This window comes from Microcebus murinus, chromosome 1, assembly GCF_040939455.1.
Source record: "Microcebus murinus isolate Inina chromosome 1, M.murinus_Inina_mat1.0, whole genome shotgun sequence".
NCBI classification, from domain to species: domain Eukaryota; kingdom Metazoa; phylum Chordata; class Mammalia; order Primates; family Cheirogaleidae; genus Microcebus; species Microcebus murinus.
In genome coordinates this window covers 73,578,140-73,591,699 of record NC_134104.1, presented here as the reverse complement: position 1 = coordinate 73,591,699, position 13,560 = coordinate 73,578,140, and the positions used below count along the sequence as shown (strand labels likewise).

Here is a 13,560-nt window from a genome sequence, read left to right as displayed (position 1 = left end):
TGAATTAAGTGGTTGTATTTATTAGAACTATGTATTAAATTCATCCTCTGTTTACCTATCAGGATTTATGTCATGATTTTTTTTATATATATATAGCCTGGCGATCCTTTAAAACCCTGCCTGTGTCAACAGAGCTGCTACATCTGATTTTATTTTCCTAAATCTGAATAAACACCAAAGGGGACTGAAATAATAAGACATTAATTTCGGCTGTAGCATGCCGCTGTTGCTGACCCTAAGGGGTTATTTCAGAGTGAGATTAATTATGCAGATATGCCACCCCAGGCTCTGGAGTTGAAGTGCCATGTTGTAATTCACTGCAGGATCATTCATGTAGCCAGCATATTGATATGATTATTATTCCAGCAAGGTTTTATCCACCCCTAGACAATTACAGAACCACTTACCAGCATCTCTCATTGACTTCTTATTTAAAATTCCCAGGGCCATGGCAGGCCTTCAGGTCCTTTTGTTGGAGACAGCTACAGATCAATGGCATGAAGCAACCTGGGATTTTCTTTAGGACACGACAAATACTGAGGTTGTTTGCAAAGCAGAAGATAGATATTCAAACTCCGGTAGAAATGAGTGTTTCCACAGCTCATTGTCTCTAACACAAACTTGTAAAGTAATGACAGCAAAAGCAGAGAGGGAGCTCTGCAGAAAGGGCATAAGATTTGGTGCCAGGGTATTTGAGTTTGAACACTGGCTTCCCCATGTAGTATCTGTGAAACTTTGGGGAAATAACTATGATGCTGTAAAATGGGATTGGTATTAAAAGCCAACCTGTTGACAGTCTTGAGGATCTAGAGACCCTTACTAGGTTGTGAGATCAAATGTATGTATGTGTGAAATCTCTGCTTGGGAATATATATATGTATGAATCCCTACGAGGTTATGAGATTTAAATGTATTATAAATATGTGTGGGAAAAACTTGGTGAATGACAATGTTTTAAAAATATTTTTCTGTGCTAATGGGACTGGCTTCCATTCTCTGTGTAGTCAATAATGGAACATAATTTTTATGGTGCCATTGCTTGGATAATGTCCTATCAACTCCTATAATCACTGCTACTGCTACCTAACACAGAATATGATGACTGTGTATTGATATGATTAGCAGTTCCAAGGATGGATATATCCTTGAAATGTTATACAGAATAAAGTTCCTATTCCTAATCTCTGTTCCTAGTCCATGGTTTTAGAGACTTCATACTTGCAAAATAATATTCATCTGTTTCACATTTTTTTAAAAATTTTCCTTTCTGTTCTTTGATCAGTGGTAAAAAAATATGGTTTGTTTTATTAATATTTTGTTTTAATTTTGCCTTAGATGCTTTTATTTGCCTTTATTCAATGCCTTAAATCTGCCTTAAATTCATGGCTGCATTTCCGAATCCTGTCTTCAGAGTCCAGCTTTAATACCAGCTCCAAGGAGTCTTCCCACCTCTTTACTCCTTTGCCTAAACCCCTTCTCTCTTCCCACAACTCCCACTCTCCTCCACTCCATTAAAATGCAAGTAATTCCTTCCTCACAACATGTCAGCATGTTGCCTGGACTGATTTGTATACTTAATAATGGCATGAGCAAACACAGCTAATCTGCTTTATAAAGTTAAAGAAATAATGAGAACAAATACACTTTCAGTCATTTTATGTATATTAACTCTGAATGATACCCTCAACAATCATATAAAGTAGAAATTATTATTCTTCCCATTTTGCAGTTGGGGAAAGTAGGGCACAAAGAGCTTAAGTAACTTGCCCAGTATTCCATAAGTACTATGTGGCAGAGTGAGGAATTGAAATGTTTAACCAAAGAAATAGACTTTCCACCTATGAGATTATTATTGACCGTATTCAAGCTGGAGATCCCTACTAGGTTGTGAGTTCCTGGATGCCTAGGGCATGCTAATATCTGTGTCACCGGCAGTATTTAGCAAGAGGCTGCACATCATAGGTATTCAGTTACTATTAATTAGCTTTGCATTGGAAAAAATATCCCTGAAAAGCTTATTTTGCAGCTACAAAATGTCTCCCTTGTTCTCTGTTACTATTTTCTTAATATATGTTCTGCCCTCCCGCTCAATCTGCTTGTCAAATAGTTTAAAACTTCATATTAAGCACTGCTTGAGCACCTCTCTGTGAGGGAAGCTAGTGTTCTTTTTCTGTAAGTAGCTGTATGGTGAAGATAAGGCGTACTTGTTGAAATTGGGGTTACTTGAGTCTTTAGTGGTTTATGGATCAGTAGATAATAGCACTATAAAATGCCAGCTCATTCTCATACTGATGAAAGGGGAATTGCATAGTCTTACTTTATTTGTAAAACAGTCACCAAATGTCAATGTTTCAGAAAAGAACTGTGGACAGAGTCCCCCGCCCCTTTTCTCAATCTAGTGTGATCTGGTGGACTGAGGTCACAGCCCAGACTCCGGGACTGGTGGGCGCACATTGCCATCTGTCAGGATGATCCTGGTGCCCAAAAATTAGTGAAAGAAGCCATAGAATTTTCTCAACAGGGACACAGGCTCACACAGACCTCCTCAGTGTTAGTTCATAAGGGGATTTTCTTTAACACTTTAGATACAGAGACATGATATTTTCTTTAAGGCTTACTTTTTGTTTTTGGCTTATTTGAGTTCCCAGGAAAATTTGGAATGTTATCGTTGTGTTTCAGGGACAAGATTGGGGATGGGGATGGGGAGGATCTTAATCAGCTGTTTTCTTCAGTAGACTGAGAATACGTGAAGGTAGAGGCTGAACTGAACCCTCTGTGCTTTTCGGAGTTGGCACAGTGTTGGCCTGGTATACTGTAAGTCTTCTGTGAAAGTTCTAACTTAACTCTTGACTTGAACTCGTCTTAATAAAATTAGTTGTGGAAACTGAGGCATAAGGACAGTAAAGTGGAAGGCCCAAGTCACACAGCTAGTTAATGCCAGAGTCAGGACTAGGAACCAGGATGCATCCCGCCTGTTTCTCTGTGTAATGGAGAACGAGGAGCTCCGGGGTGCTGCAGGGTCTGGTTGAGTCTGGGAGACCTGCTTAAGGCCTCCGGGCCCCTGAACATGAGGGGAGCTGAGGCTCTAGTCTGCTGGATGAACCTGAGCAAGCTGGTCTTCTTTTTGACAGAATCGGCGGATGATGCAAGGAAGTGCCCTGTGAAAGAACAATTGACTGCATTGTGAGACCAAGGATGGCTTAGATCCATTCAAGTCTAATGTCTGAAGACAGGTTCATTTCATAGGCACACACAGCGACATCTGTTTAGAACAAGCCTTTGAGGAGACTATATCCTTTAGCCTTACTAGAGAATGCAGCGTGGTTGTGAATCCCAGTGTAAAATGCAAGTATCAACACCTCATATTTGCACCACACTTCACAATTGATGAAGCTCTTTCATAAATATTACCTAATATGATGCTTTTAGCCTCCTATGATGTAAATATTCTTTATCCCTATTTTATTGATCAGGATACCATGGTCCAGAGGGGTGAAGTAAATTATTTAAGGCCACATAGTTAAAAAGTGACCTACAATAAACTAGAACAGAGGTTGACTGTATCCTAGGGAAATGTTCTGTCTGCTACCCAGAAGTTGCCCAATATTTATATGTTTTTATTGTGTAATAGAATATTACACAACATATTATCCACAACATATTGTGGACATGAACCTAGAGTTCCACTCTAAAAAGGAGAGTGAAAAGGCAAAAACCAAAGCAGAACAGATTAGGGCAGAAATTTCTCAGGGCTCTAAGATAGGTACAGATACCTGCCTAGATCTTTTAGAGGAGGGTTAGTTTATTTCTAGGCAGAGGCAAGATAAGAGAGATCTGGAGAGGCTGCAGAAGGGAGGTGAGTCTTGAATGAGGTTGTAGGAAAGTTAAGATTAATTTCCTTTCAGTGATAGCCAGTTTAGTCTCAATTGGAGTTTTCAAAAACAGCTGCATCTTATGGATTGAGGATTGATCTGGGAATTATGGCGTGGGCTGTCCTTTTCCTCAGCTAGAGCTTTTGCTATGTATATAAGTATTTCCAATGGGGCCTTAATAGGTATGTTGCATAAAGAGGGGTTCACAGTTAAAGAATTTTGGTTATTGGTTGTGTTAAACCAAGTTGGCCACAATATTTCTTGGCAGATTACTCTGAGCTTTTAAAATAACAATGTGTATTGTGAATCTCCAAGACATATGTAGTATGTTACTTTTCAAATTCATCTTATGGCTACATGGTCCTTCTGCAGAATGCTTGCTATAGAATGCGAGAATTTTCATCACGCATTTTGATGGGATTGCATTGTACTTGGCCATTTGCTTTCTTGCTGTTTCTCTACTTTTAAAAATTTATTTAATTTTATATATATATATATATATATGTCTGATTTTATTCCCTAACTATGAAATCCCTGATTAAAAGAACAGTGTGTTTGCTGTTTACTTCTATATATTGCACACAAAGTATATAGAAATAAAGACTCAATAAATATACCTGCATTTGAATGAAATTTGATGTGTCAACCTAGAAGCCTGAGTGTAGTTTTTATAGGGAAATATATGAAAACTCAGCCACAGCTTTGTTACTCCTGGCCTTTCTAACAATTTGTAGAAGGTGCCTTTCTCTTGAGAGTCTCAGAGACAGGATCATGGTCTTCAGACCATTCGTTTGAATTAGAGCAGTTATTAGTGGCAATGTCATTACATGAAATTTAAGGGGAGAAAACCTCAGATGGCTAAGAAGTTTTCTATGCTGGGAAAAGTAATTAATTTCCTAGCTTAGACGAGACTGGATCTTAGTCCACAAGGTGATATGACTGTTTTGTGTCTGTGGTGGTTCTCATTTCACCTAATTCCCTACTTGAACTTCAAATGGCATCACACACAAGCCAAGTGACTTGCTCCCTGCTGTATACTCTCACATGTTTTAAAACACCCTTGCTACAGTACTGTTCTTTAAACTGTGGGTTTTTTTTTTTTTTTGGATGAGAAGAGAAACTTATATAATCTCAAACTTACAGAAAAATTAAAAGTACAGTAGAAAGAACATTTTTTTTCCCCTGATCCACAATCCTAAAGAAGTCTTTATAGCCAAAAGATCCATTTCAAAATCAGGCATTGCATTTAGTTGTCCTGCTTTTGCTTCCTTCAACCTGGAGCAACTTTTCCATTTTTCATTGATTTATTACTTCGATACCTTTGAAGTTTACAGGCCAGTTATTTCATAGAGTGCACCACTTTGGCGTTTGTCTAATGTTTTTTCATTGAATTAAAAACTGGGTTTTTATATGCTTCAGAACTGCAAGCTCTCTGTGGACATCGACAGTTTCTGTCCTTCCTCCTCCTCCAGACTGTGTCTGAAGTTGACAAATATTTGTTGAGGGAATTAGAAGGAATTTTAGATGCCCCTCAACATAAATGTTCTTCCTTCCAGCCTTGAAGTTTCCTGAGATGACTCCCTGTAACATTCTGTGTTGGATTTAATCTACTTTGTTGGTTTAAAGGATATATGTGTGTGTATATAGTGGTCCTGTACCTGTACCTTTCTATAACCTTTTCCTGCTTTTTAAAATACTGTTTAACTTCAAACAAAAATTTGTACACATTTTTTACAGAAGCATAACTTCTTAAATGTAAAGTACATAAATATTAAGTGTATGACTTTTTAATTTTTTTTACATATGCATTGTCATGTAACTATCACCTAACTCTGTGGTCCCCAACTCCCAGGCCGTGGACTGACATCAGGCCACAGAGCTCTGCCACTCCCTCACCCCCATCCTTGTCCTGTGGAAAAATGGTCTTCCATGAAACTTAGTAATGGTGGTGGAGTGCTGCACAGCAGGAGGTGAGTGGTGGGCAAGGGAGTGAAACTTCATCTGTATTTACAGCTGCTCCCCATTGCTTGTATCACCGCCTGTGCTCCCCTACCCTCGGTCCATGGAAACATTGTCTTCCATGAAACCAGTGCCTGGTGTCAAAAAGGGTGGGGACTGCTTCCCTAACTAAGAAATAGAACATCACCAGACCCTAGAAGCCTGTTCCTGGCCCTCCCTGTCAATGTCTTCAAAAGTAATACATTTTCTGATTTGAATTAAGCAATTTATAACTTTCTGACTTTAAGATCTGTACTCCTTTGGCTTCTTTCAGATCTAAACAAGTTTAGTTTTATCATAATAAAAATCAATTGTCATAACACTTTATATCAGGATAGCATTTTATAATTATAAAGTCTCTTTCCATGTGTTGCATCATTTGATCCTCTGCAACCACCCTATAAAAAATTCAGGGCAGGGATTTTTACCTCTGTTTTAAAAAATGAAGATTTGAGGGCTAGAGATGGGAAACCTCCTGGACCATGATTTTTGCAAGTTCAAATTTCATCATAAGAGCCTATCACAACAATCTTATCTTTTCTGTAAGTTATAGAAGCCAGACTTAAAAACTGCAACTATCTCCTTTGAAATATTTTGGAAACAGAGCACTACACTTGGACTTAGTATACACAAAGGATAGGATGTAGCAAGTTTTGCCTGATAGTGAATGATCAACTTCAACCGAGTAACTCGGGCTCTTCTTTGTAAATAATATTAGTGGTAGCTCATGTTGCCTAGTATTTCACACTTTCTTAAGTGTTTCACATCGATTATCTCACTTAGTAAGAGCTGAAGTAACCAGTATTTACTGAAACCTATTTATATTCCTGTATAGTGCTAAGCACACTACAGGAATTATTAAGGACATTCCTTTCAACAAATGGTGAGGTAGGTATTGATTTCTATCACTCCCAAGCATGAGTGTCCCTAAATGAAGAATCACCAAGTTGTTCACTCACTAAAAAGAATGTACAATGGAAACGTTTCCTGACCTCATTTAGAAGTATCTACTAATCCCTAGCACATCAGTCTTGAATAGGAAGGACAGGTTGCAGTCCTTCCTTAGTGGTCACTGTGAAATGAATATTCCAGGCCTCTTCTTTCAGGCTACCTAAGATCACACAGTTAAACTTAGAACTTCAAGTTCAGTGCCCTTTTTAAATTGCTCTTTCACCTCCCTTTCACTAAAAACCCAGTTCTAGTTCTCTCTTGTAAGGGACAGGACTTCATGATGATATCTCTTCCCTCACCCCACAGAGCATGTTGCTATTCAAAATATTAAAGAACCAAACGAAATCAATCTGCCCACATTCTATTCCAAGCTTCTAAAGAAGGCAGGTGGTATATTATGTTATATATGTCCTATTAGGGTTCTAAGCACTTTGAAGCTATTTAGTAAAAAGAGAGAAGGCAGTATCTAAGAGGAGTGTGCTAATATTTTTTGGTGCGAACTTTGACTCCACTGTTATATCAGTAAAGCTTAGCAGCACTGGCATGGTAAGCTGAAAGGTGGGGAATTTCATTGATCTCTCTATGTGCCTCCTCTGCTAGACATTTCTGGAATATTCAGTACTTAATGACAAGACTGTGTTATTTTCAAAGTAAATGTTGAAAATAGAAACCATATTTAGGTTAAAAGAGCTTTCATTTATTTAAACTGTCTCAGAAGTGTTCACAAATCATTTCTTGAGCTTTATAAAAAGACAAATCATGCCACTTTAAAAACATATTTTAATTAATAAAGTTGTCTTTTTGGGGAGTACAGCTTTATGAATTTTAACTCACGTATCAGTCATGCAACCACTGCCACAATCAGGAAACAAAACTGCCCTTGTGCTCTCTCTTTGCAATCACACTCTCCCCCCATTCCCACCCCCTTGATATGTTCTGTCACTCCAGCTCAGTCTTTTTGTGAGTGTCATTTAAATGGAATCATACAGTTAGTATCCTATCAAGACTGGCTTCTTTAATTCAGCACAATGTCTTGGAGACTCACTGAAGTTTTTGTATCAGCATATATGAAGCTCATTGCTTAGTGTTTCTGGATAGTATTCTGATTTTTGGATGCAGCAGAGTTTATTAATCCATTCACTTGTTGAATGACATTTCAATTGTTTCCAGCTCTAGGCAATTAATAGAGCTGCTATAAACATTCATTTGTAGCTTTTTGTGTAAACTTAAGTTTTCATTTCTCTTGGGAAAATACCTAGGAGCGAGATTATTGGGTTGTATCACAAGTTTATGTTTAACTTTGTAAGAAACTGCCAAACTATTTTCCATGTACCATTTCATATTCCACCAATAAGAGAGTTCCTGTTGCTTCAGCACTTGGCATTATCAGTAATTTTTTTAATTATTATTTTAGTCATTCTGAATGCCATGCAGTGATATCTCATTGTGGCTTTAATTTATATTTTCCTAATGTCTAATGTTGAGCATCTTTTCATGTGTTCATTTGACTTTTGCATATCCTTTTTGATAATGTATCCCTTTATGACTTAAACATTTTTGTAGTGTGATTCCTCAAACTTTATTCTTCTTTTTCAAAATGGTTTTCAATATTTTGGGGCTTTCCCTTTCCATATAAACATCAGTTTGTCTGTATCTATAAAAATCTTGCTGGGATTTCTATTGTAATTAACTAAATCTATAGGTCAATTTGGAGAAAGTTGACTTCTCTATGTTGAGCTTTTCAATTCTTTAATATGGTATGTGTCTTATATTATTTTTTATTACTACTGTAACAAATTACCGAAATCTTAGTTGCTTAAAAAACATGTATTTATTATTGCACCTGTGAGTCACAAGGCCAGGACAGTGTGGCCTGGCTGGTTATTTGCTTAGAGTTTTATAAGGCTAAAATCAAGCTATTAGCAGGGTTGTGTTTCTTTGTGGAGGCTCTGGAGATTAATGCATTTCAATTTCTTTAATATTTATTGTACTAACCAAAGAATTTGTACCCCCATAATATTATGAAATTAAAAAAACAGTTATTGGACTATTCAGGTTGTCTATTTCATTTTAGTTGAGGTTTGGTGCTTTGTGGTTTTTGAAGTATCAGTTTATTTTATCTAAGTTGTGGAATTTATTGTCTTATCATTTTAATATATCTGTGATCAGTAGTAAGGTCCCTCTTTCATTCCTTGCTGGTAGTGATATGTATCTTCTTTCTTTGCTTCTTGGTTCACCAGGCTAGAGGTTTATATTTTATTGTTCTTTTCAAAGAACCAACTTTTAGTTTCATTTTTTCCCCTATAATATTTTTTCCTGTTTTAAAATTCTTCATTATTTCTTTCATTTTGCTAGTTTCGTTTATGCTCTTATTTTTCTAGGTTCTTAAAGTGGAAGATTAGATTATTGACTTGAGATCTTTCTTCTTTTCTAATATAAGCCTTTAATGCTATAAATTACCCTCTAATCATTGGTTTAGTTGCATTCCACTCATTTGGTAGATTTTATTTTTATTCTTCTTCAGCTCAAGATATTTTCTAATTTCCCTTTTGACTTTCTTTGACCCATAGATTATATTTTTAAGTTATGACATGTTTGGAGATTTTCCTATTATCTTTCTGTTATTTATTTCTAGCTTAACTCTATGGTTAGACAATATACTTTCAATATTTTTTTAATTTAGTAAAATTTGATTTATGACCCATGGTATGGCCTATCTTGGTGAATGTCCTATGTGTACTTAAAAATGATGTGTTGTTATTTACATTTTAGAGTCCTCAAATAGCTGCTCAAATAGTTGTTTTATAGCTTGTGTTCATTGTGAAAGATAAGGTGGAGTACACTTACTTCATTTTGTGCAGAAACAGAGGCTTCCAGGTAACTTTGCCAAAATTTTGTTAACTGATAAATATTGAATTCTGAAATATTCTGCACAAGGTTCTTCTTATATTCAAAAAAACTATGAACTACATGAAAGATTGATGATGAAAATAACCCTGATGTTTTAATAAATCCTATCTCCTTTTCTGTAGAATGGGATAATTAACAGCTTGTCCTGTGTCCTTCAGAGGCTTATTTGTCATTTATGCTAGACCTACTTAAACTTTTTTTGGCAATTTAGGTAAGGGAAAGGAAAGGTCTGGATGGGATCAGGGTGGGATCAGGACTCAAGGAAGTGATTTAGCTGTAGGGTTGATCCCACATGGGGATAGCCATCTAGGGTTTATGCCTTCGTATAATGGCCAAGTTTTCGGTGGGTTGGTCACAGCAAAGGGCATCTGCCAACCATGGCAGGAATGAAACAGGTGGTAGTACATTCATGGTTACAGGAGGTTTATCCAGCTTGGAGCAAGACTTTCTAGGGGACAGAATGTGGGCTCCTGGAAAAGAGTACTGATAAGCCCCAAGCTACAGGTCCAATCCCCAACCAGGATGGTAGACTTACAGGAGTGACTGTTACGTGAGTAAGGAGCTATATATGAAATCAGGAAACTGAGGGAGAAATCCAGTCCTATGGCTTGGTGAAATGCCGCTGTGCGGAAGGAAGGCTGAGCAAGTGGCGATTCAGAGTGAAGACCACCCTTGGGGAAGCAAACCTAGTTTCAGCCTGTCACCTGCTGGCCAGGTGAGAGCATCCAGTGATCAGAGTAACTCAGAAATATGGAGATCCTAAAGCTTATCAAGTCTAGAGAATGTAGACATTAAAAAGTTTCATATGCTGGGAAAGGTGTTAGGGTGCTGAGCACATGTTAATAATCATCATTAACATTGTTGATTACATAGAAGTAAGTGCACATTTGGATAGGCATCAAAGTTGAAGTGCTGTGAAGCAATGGCATTACATATGAGAGAAGTATGAATACACAAGGGGGAAAATACAAAAATGATCATGTAGTAAATAAAATGGATAATGCAGGGAAGGCTGACTGGGAACATATTACGTGCACGTTCCAATCATCTGAAGCAAGGGCAGGGTTGTTAGACCCCATCACAATCTAAAGCTAAGCTATAATTCACACAGTGAGGAAATATATGTTATCAGGCAGGTTTTTTTGCTTTCTGACAGTTTCTCCCATCTCTGAACCAACACCTCCTCACCGTAAGAAACAAGAAGAAATAGTGTATTGTACTATTTACAATAATGAAATTCCAAGGCTGAATACAAGATGAAGTTAAAAATAATCCAGCATTCTCGGAGAAGTTTCAGACCAGCCAACCTCTTCCCACAAAAACCTTAGTACATTTAGTCTGTTAAAACCAGCCTGTGCAGTGACCTTTGCTTTTCAGTCTACTTTATTCTAACTCATCACAGGGCAGGACTGACTCTGGATTTGTATTTGCACACAGGTTATCTTTAGATTAGCTTTGCCTTGGTGACCTGACTTGTTGCTACCTCCTGCACAATCCAATCACCCTTGGGAATATCAGTTAAGGCCTTCAATCACACTAATTAGAATGTCTTTTAAGTGTTGCTATAGGAGTTCAGCAGCTTATAAACAGGCAAATTGGGAAAATTTAGGGGTATATGGGTTTTTTTTTTTTAATAGTCAAAAGCAATTTAAGAGGTCAGAATGCTTTAGGATAGCTGAGTACTGGAGCTGAAATTACTGTGCCATGAATCTACAATGAAATATCTAGTTGTTCTCTGCTGACAAGGATTAATGCAGAACTATTAATTACTTTTATTAATGACTTGGATGAGGATATAGGTCGCATGCTGATCAAGTTTATAGTGTCACAAAGCTAGGGAGGATAGCAATTATTGTGATGACAGGCTTAGGAGCCCAAATGATTTCAAGACAGAATTTAGCAATGATCCATCCAATATATGCGTGGCACAGTGACTTCTATAAGGTACAACTTGATGATCATGTCACTCCTCTCCTCAGAAAACTTCAGTAGTTCTCTGTTTTCTGTTTAACTTAAATCCCAAGTCCATAGCCTGCTATTTAAGGCCTTGCCATATTTTGATCCAAACACTGTCTGCTTTCCAACAAAATCTTCTATAGTTCTTTTCCTAATATGCTGTACTGGAGCCAAACTCAATTATTTATAGACTATTTCTTATTAATGTCCCATGCTTTCATTACCTTTGAGCATTATTTTCCACTAAGAGTTTCTTTTTCTCACACATTCCTTCTGCCTCAATTCTAAATATCCAAACCAGTTCAAAAGCCACCTCTTGTGTTTAGTCTTCTTTTATTGTCTTGACTGGAGGAATCTCTTTCCTAATCTTCAGTAACACTGATCCATTCCTCTCTATTTCTATCATCTTTTTACTTTATATTGCATATGTTTTTTTCTCTGATACACATTTTAAGTTCCTTCTAGACTATTCATAGTGCTAGAACTTCTGTGTGGTAACTCTTTTTATCTCCTACATGCCTCTCTATGTGTGTCCTATACATAGTTGATGATATTGGCGTGGTTTGCATGGGGTTGATCTCTACTGCGGAAAAGTGACTTTAGAGAAGGACCTACATCTTGATCACCAGAGGCCCCTGAAATTATATCATAGTAACTTGTAAACTGAAAATGCTCAATACATGTTTTATTGAATACATGAATGACTGATGTGGAGAAGAAAATTTCCCTAAGTTAATAGTGTTAGAATTGGAAGTGGATAGTGGTGAAAAGAAAGAGATACCGAATCATTGAGATAAAACAGTCTCTTGTGATATGATAAACTCACCTGTAATTTGTGTACAGGCTAAAGAAGGAAGCATGATATGAGCCAGAGATTTTTGGAGATGTGTAATCAAGAGAGGTGACAGGGTTTGAAAACTTGCATTGTCCTTTAGGGTGACCACACAAACTGGATTGCTTGGGGTACCAGTTTATGCCTTTTGTGTCTATGTAACACCCTTTAAAGTGGCCAATTTTAAATGATATTATATAGTTACCTTATTTATCAAATACCTCTTTGGCCTTTTTAGGCTGGTAGGTATTTGTTGTCAAACATGTGTTATGGGCTACTTGAGATAATAGACTCTGTGGTTAGCCTGATGTGGGTATAAATTCCACCTCTGTCACTTACTAGAAATATGATTTGAACAAGTTACCAAGACCTGTAACACCCTTATATAACTATTGCATTCAGGAGAGAAAGCAGAGGTCTTGAGCATGGAATTTCTGAGTCATCTCTAGTTTTCAGTATTTATATAATAACCCTACATGGGTTTTTACCAGTGGCCAGATATTTCTAGGGGAGTAGGAAATAAACACTTAACAGAGATGTTAAATCTCCAGGTCTTCTGCATTAAAGATCACACAACCAACCGTAAGGATTTGGTTCTTGCTAGTTGGCAGTTTCAGTTGCTTATCAATAGAAAGGCTAAAGATCAGAGAAATTGGACTCCTGCCTCTTCATTTGTCTCTTCTAGTAAGAAGAGGAGAGCAAGAGCAGCAGGGGACGAGGTTTATATATTTCCCCTTAATATAAATTCAGACTGCAGTGGATTGCAGACCAAGTCTGAATCCAGGATTTCTAGACTTTCTATTTATCACTAAGAAGGAAAAAAATACCTGGATCACAAAATATTCCCCACTGGAAATAGACCAAGGGAATGCAAAGAGGGGCAAGAATGTCAAATTTATCTGTCAGAGATATGTGACTCCTGGTCAAAAATTTCACATGCATATTTTTTAAGTAGGCAGTTATAGTTCAGTGATTAAGAAGTTCTGGAGCCAGACATTTGGAGTCTGATCATAGCTCAACCACTTTCTAGCCAAAGGATGT

The 13,560-nt window shown here is 37.2% G+C and overlaps 1 protein-coding gene across 4 annotated transcripts in view; it reads left to right on the top strand.

Annotated features, from left to right (window-relative positions):
* The window catches only part of IL1RAP (interleukin 1 receptor accessory protein), a 140,586-nt gene that overhangs the window by 34,237 nt on the left and 92,789 nt on the right, over positions 1–13,560 (top strand). For 3 of the 4 annotated variants that reach the window (XR_012919277.1, XM_012745175.3, XM_012745177.3), the window contains exon 2: positions 5,725–5,842. The exons of the other annotated variant lie outside the window; for it this stretch is intronic. Coding sequence is in view for 2 of the 3 variants with exons in the window: in XM_012745175.3 (XP_012600629.2) it covers positions 5,802–5,842 (41 nt within the window). In the remaining variant the exon portion in view is untranslated. The remainder of the gene's footprint in view (positions 1–5,724; positions 5,843–13,560) is intronic. 4 annotated transcript variants of the gene reach the window in all.